This window comes from Coptis chinensis, chromosome 7 (assembly GCF_015680905.1).
Source record: "Coptis chinensis isolate HL-2020 chromosome 7, ASM1568090v1, whole genome shotgun sequence".
Lineage (NCBI taxonomy): Eukaryota > Viridiplantae > Streptophyta > Magnoliopsida > Ranunculales > Ranunculaceae > Coptis > Coptis chinensis.
This window is the reverse complement of record NC_141462.1, coordinates 66,421,713-66,428,499: the sequence shown is the minus strand read 5'-3', so window position 1 is coordinate 66,428,499 and position 6,787 is coordinate 66,421,713. Positions and strand designations below refer to the sequence as shown.

Here is a 6,787-nt window from a genome sequence, read left to right as displayed (position 1 = left end):
AGTTTTACCTACGAAATGAACGATAAAACTCAAAACGTAAGTAAAACTAAACGAAATTACGTGACTAGTTTATCAAAGATTTCTACTCTCAATCCTATTGAGATATAGTGGAGTAGATGATTCGTTCCACCCCTAGTTCTTTCACATAGTAATGTTCTCTAAGTATAAATAATCTTAACTTAAGTCTAATGAGAGATTTACGAATTATAAACTACGATGCAACTACCCACAAGATACGACTAATTAACTTCTGAATGCTGCGTTGATTCTATGATAAGGAATTAGGGGGGATTGATTCCACCTTAACTCAACTTAACTTACTAACTACTTAATCGTCAGAATCCGAATTGAATCGCTACGCTAGAACAATTGGTTCTTCCTAATCCCTAATTACACATGGCACTTCTACTAATTCATAACTAGCATGTGAACGATTAAGCCCATTCTCATGGTGAATTAATCGTTTCTAGAGTGGAATAGAAATTACGACGACTCTACGATAATCAGAATCAAGCTTTCATCAAGGCTTCTCAACCCCCTCTAATGGAGGTTTAGCCAAGAATCATTCCGCAATCATTTCCATAAGAATCTAAACTAAACATAATATCAAGATTCTAACTTTACTAAGTTATCTAAACAATAATTGAAATCTAATTAATAATTAAAAAATGATATCAACAAGAAATTAAACTAGATCTATAAATGTAATGACATAAAACGAATTGAATAATAATAAACTATTTATTTAATCTAATCAAATGAATAACAATATTTTAAAGGTTTAATCTAAAACACGGAATGAAAATGAAACTAAACTTAATTAAAAATCATTAAAACTATATCTAGAAGTTATTCTAATCTAACCCTAACTACCATTACAAGGAACTAGTTTTCTAAATATAACTAGATAACTTAAGAACTAAGTTTTTCTTTGTTTTTATATGTTTCAGATCCAAAATCGTGCATGGGCTTGGAGCCATGTTTTGGGCCAGAGAATCAGGCCCAAAACCCAATTCTTTCAGTCCAAAAAGGCCTCTTCAGCTGGAGTTGGCTTTGACAAACTTTTTGTCCACTTCTACTCCTCTGATTGGGTCAAGTCTTAGACCATTGGAAAGCTCTTTCCGAGCCGGTCGTTTTGATGTAAGGTAGGCCCAATTCCGAGGTCTGAGTTCAAAGATATGGTCTTCGGAAGTTCTGCTAACTTTGTGCACTGTTTCTGCCCGCGTGGACTTTGACTTTTCATCTTTTGACCGGGCTTTATAGAGGCTTTGTCCTCTTGAAAATTGGCCTTTAATCACAGAACTCCTTAGGAACCGACCTTTGCTCTTTTATCTCGCTAAAGTGGCACATTTCTGCACATAATGGACTTTGAAGCCTGAAATGCATAAAAACACATAATCAGTATTAACTCTTACTTATTATTCACATAATTGGTCTAAAAGTACGATTGTTAAGGGGTTAAAACTATAGTTTTGGGCTCTTATCAGGAACCAAAAAGCTTCTCGAAAAAATTGTCTTTTTCACAATCATGTCTGGAGTACTGAGAGTTCTTGAAAAGTTAATTTGTCATTTGCTGGTGACCGACTCATTAACTGTTGTATCATGGGAGGTGTGCGCTTGAGGCTGGCAGCTATCATACCGGCGGCATTTTTCGTCTTAAGGAAATTGTGTCGAGCACAATCCTCAGTGATAAGTTTTATTTAAATTCTTATTTCGATCTGTTTTTTATTACTAGATTCATACATAAACACAAAAGAATTTGTTGTTGACCAAAGAAAAACAAGGATTAATGAACCAATGGAGAAAAGGTATGGTCAGATGACTTAAACCACATTTTATATTTAATCATATGGAAACAACAAGTAGAGACTCGGTTTAATTTTCCAAGATGAATTCTCAAATCTTAAAGGAATCTACATTCAAGGTCTGGGCATAGTTACAAACTACGAAGCAAAATGCAACATAGTAGTAAAAGAAGTGGAGTTAGCTAGCTATCACTAAGAACTGGCTAAACATTTGGCTTGAAAATGTTTCCAAATTAGTCGCTTGCCCAAGCTTTTAACAATGACGCCATCCCGTGGAACCTGAAACCAAGATAGATTAGAGCCACCTCCAAACTTCACCAGTGGAAGCTATCACATAATTGGAGGGAGGCGAATTTTAGCGCGGACTCTGCCGCTAAACATGGTGCTACTCTAAACCAAGGGAAGCATGCATGGAGTGAATGTAGACAATCATTTGTTCCTAGACTAGAAAACCCGGACCAAATCTATTATAGGTTTGTTTAAAACTCGTATCTCTTCTGTGTCCATGATGTAAATCAACTTGCATCCCTTGTACTCTATTTATATTTAATATTATTTGCATTTTTCCAACAAAAAAATATGGGGATTTATAAGATTCTTTCTACTCATAAGTGGGTAGTTGTGGAGGCAATCGAAGTTCAAGAAAACTTGTGACTTATGAAACACACTGTCTGATAATATAAAGGGTTAACTAGTATTACCCCCCCCCCCCTACTAGATGAGCCAATTAGGATTTCCTCCTCACTAGATGGGGAAATTAGGGTCCCCCCCCCCCCAAGTATACACACACAAAAAGTCAACTTGGGTTGACCGTGTTTTTTTTTTGTGTATTTGGGGGGGGGGGAGGGAAAGAGACCCTAATTTCCCATCTAGTGGGGGGTAAATCCTAATTGGCTCATCTGGTGGGGGGGGGGGATAGAAAGTTTAGGAGATCCCAAGAAAAGATGCACCAAATATTTGCAAAAAATAGATGCAAAGCATGTATGCTATTTTTCATACCTTGAATGTTTATTGTCTAACTCAAATTTAGTGATGGTTCTAGACATATACTCAGTAGTCGGTACAAATCATAAAGAGCAAGGGAGACATAAGGGCCCGAACCATCCTTGCAAAGCCTTAAAGTATTGATATTATTCATGGGTATATTTCTATTCATATGCTAATCCAATTTGGATGTTGGTGACTCGGTCTTCTTTAACTTAATCAAGCCTGAAGACAAAATAGAACACTAACCTTTTGTCGGAATAGATCAACGATAGCGGAAGCGAAATCGGTCAGTAAAGATATGTTTACTATTGTTGTCGTAGCCACAATTACTAGAATAGTAGCTTGGTATTCACACCTTAAAACCCTAAGTGAGCTTGCCAATTATTAATGGAGAGAAGAGAGTGAGAATGGGAATCAAAGAGATAACCTACGTTGGTTTTCTATTCCCAACATATAGGGATAAAGAGATGTGGTTGTTTCTAATCCTGGTCAATCTCTCTAAATGTTTTAGATACACTAGAGACTTGAGTCCTAATCCAACACACATGTGGACGTACAACCCAAGTCTTACAAAGCCAATTCAAACCCTTCTGGTTTTTTATTTCCTATCTAGGAACTCATGAAGAATGATGTAGATATTTACTATTGTGTAAAGGTATTTGTAGCTTTCTTAGGTATCTGCTCAAGATGATTCAGTTAGGACTCAGGAGCTAATGATGATTATTGTGGCCACGAAAGCTGGATTAGAACAGTGCAGATCAGGATAAAAATAAAATAGTCGTGAGAATGAGTAGGGATGTCCAAACGGGTACCCGACCCGGCCTGAACCTGACTTTTTGGATTTTGAACGGGTATCGGGTTACTCAGACCTAGACCGGTTTTCAGCCGGTCAGGTTTGGAGTTGGGTATTTTGTTGAGAAGTGTGACTAAACCCTACCCTAACCCTATATTTTGGGTACCCATCGAGCTCGGGTTCCGATTTTGGGTATGATAAAACCCGATATAAATAAAGAAATAAGACAATAATAAACCTCATTTGAAATATATATATATATATATATATATATATATATATATATATATATATATATTTATATTATATATATTCCTTCTTCGGCTATCCACTAATCCTTCAAATAAAATAAAACTTCTAATGAACTTGGAAATAATTATCATCTATACTCGGACATAATTCTTTCATATATATGCTTTAAAAATAGATAGACTCGAAAAGAACTATAGACACATGACTACATACAATTGCCGAAAAAATTAGAAATCTCGACATAAATATTTTCATAATCCAAAATATTAAATAATTTATCATTGTAAGCATGAATGAAATCATAATCCAAATATTTCTCTAACTCATTCTTTTATATGAGGTTAGTAGTATGCAATTGAAACTGGATTTGGGGTTCAGTTTCAGTCTGGGTTCAGTTTTGGGTTTTTTAGCCCTTTTAACGGGTTTAGGGCAAAATTATCGGGTCTGGCTCGAGTCAGTTTGCTTTTAGAGAGTGTGATCAAACCCTATCCTATGTATTTCGGTCAGAGTTCAGATTCAGGTTTGGGTTCGTGCAGGGTTCAGAGCGGGTTTTTTGTTCAAGTTTGGGGCAATATGGACATCCCTAAGAATGAGTGCTAGTAAAAAAAAAATTCAATAATACGAGTGCTAGTAAATTTTGAATCCTGCATCCGCCCCTGCGAATGATGGTGAATCTCAAACGTTAACGAACACCCTGATTGACCGTGTGCAACAAATTCGCACTCTAATAACTAGCCGTCCAAACTGAAAATGGTTCTGTCATTGTCATTTTAATATGCCGAATAAACGGTCGTAATATCCCGGAAATATTCCGACATTTCATAGAAAGTCTCACACTCTCCTTCACTCTCTCAAAATCCAAGAAAAAAAACAATGGAGTCCATGGCTAGAATCTCACAAAAAAACCCACTAATAAATCTCACTACCCAAAATACCCTCCCCCTTTTCCCAAAACCCATTTCTTTCACTTTCAAACCATTCACAAAACCTCTCAAACTCACCTCCACTTATCACCATCCTCAAATCCCAAAAAACCCATTTTCCTCATTCCTCAAAACCACTTGCATTACACTTGTTACTTCCACTCTGTTCATAACTCAGTTCAACAACAAACCCTCACTTGCTGTTCAAACACAACCACCCCTGGTGGAGACAACAAAGGAAGAAAGTGTAGACACTGATGAGGACAAAGAAAGAGTCTTTCAAGAGTATCTAGACACCCACCCTGATGATTTGAAAGCTTTGAAAGGTCTAATGGAGGTAAAGATTAAAACCCGTAAATTCGAAGAAGCTATAGCTGTTATTGATAGGTTGATTGGAATACAACCATTTGAGAAAGAATGGGTTTTGTTGAAAGCTCATGTTTATAGTTATAGTGGTGATATTGAAATGGCCAAATTTGCGTTCGAACAGTTATTGGGTGAAGACCCTTTGTTTGTTGAAGCTTATCATGGATTAGTAATGGTTACATCGCTGTTGGGAGAAGGAGAGTTGGAAGATGTGATGAAGAAAATTGAGAGTGCTATTAACAAGTGTAAGAAGGAGAAGAAGAAAGATGATTTGAGGGATTTTAAGTTGTTAGTTGCACAAGTTAGAGTTGTCGAAGGGAAGTATACAGATGCTTTGAAGGTTTATGAAGAATTAGTGAAGGATGAACCGAGGGATTTCCGTCCGTATCTTTGTCAGGGGATTATTTATACTTTGTTGAAAAGAACAGACGAGGCGGAAAAACAATTTCAGAAGTATCGCCGGCTTGTACCAAAGGGGCATCCGTATGCTCGTTATTTTGAAGATAATATGATCGCTACGAAGATTTTCTCGCAAATGGCTGAGAACCAGAGGACTGGTTCAATGAGCTGAGAGGAATAGGTATTATTTGTTCGACATGTTTAGAGAATAACTTTTAGCTTGGTTGTGATGAGGCAGTTTAATTTATATCAAATTTGAGTGTTTGTGTTTTCATTATTATTCCTGTTTTAGAATGTAATAGTCTATCTGAAGTTTTTGTGTAGACACTTAATAAACATTTGTAGCCAAACAAACAGTTGGACAAGTATGCAATGACTTAAGCAATGTTGGTAACTAGCCATTATGAAATAGATAGTTGGCTTGAACGTCTTATACATACGGTCTCTATAAGCCCACATCTTACTTTTGTATCTTTGTGATTCTATTTTGAAGTGAAGTCCGTTGTTTGCCTGAATACTTGATCAGATAATTACCTTGAAAATCCTTGAGATTTTTTTTTTTTTTTTTCTCGGTAAAAGTGATATTCCATTAATAAAAGAAAAGTATGCTGAGAAGACCTACATTACAAGAGAACAACCGAAAAATAAATATTTACAAGCGATGAAACAAAACATAAGAAGAAAAAAACGAAAAACCACCAAACATGCACCGTCACCCTATGTGTAAAAACATAAGATGATCCCATCTAGCAACAAAAGACTCGAAGAATCCTTGAGATTATTTACATTCTTTATTTTAGCTTGACTGTAAATTAGAGTTTAGGTAGTGTTGATATGGCACTCTTAAATAGAAGCATTGTGTAAGATTTTGTTTAGAAGTAATAGAACTAGGAAAGTCCACTCATGATCCACCAATTAATGAGAAACACATGGGTGGATTGTAAAGATGTATAGGCCTGGTCACATACTTATTTGTTGTGTTTGAAATCTGAAATATCAAAAGTATAACCAAATGTTCTGACTAAGAAGATTGTAGCAATCAAATACCATAATAAAAAAGAATCAAAGTTTGACAACAGACACATAATCAAGCGTTGGACATTAGCCCTATCCTAGACTTTCCAGTTTCCAGGCACCATGATTCGGGGTTTGAAAATTCCACCTATAGTTTCCTTTTCCTCGTGGTCCTTTTCCTTTTCCTCGTGTTGATATCTTTTTCAGAGTTCTCATATAGAACTGATAGTAAAACTTTGTCCTTTGTG

The 6,787-nt window shown here is 36.1% G+C and overlaps 1 protein-coding gene across 1 annotated transcript; it reads left to right on the top strand.

The window, feature by feature from the left end:
• Positions 1-4,589: 4,589 nt before the first annotated feature.
• On the top strand, positions 4,590-5,960 carry LOC147488464 (protein SLOW GREEN 1, chloroplastic-like). The gene has a single exon (XM_086572971.1). It carries the CDS (start codon positions 4,711-4,713, stop codon positions 5,695-5,697), a length of 987 nt encoding a protein of 328 aa, XP_086429097.1. The 5' UTR covers positions 4,590-4,710; the 3' UTR covers positions 5,698-5,960.
• Positions 5,961-6,787: the final 827 nt, after the last annotated feature.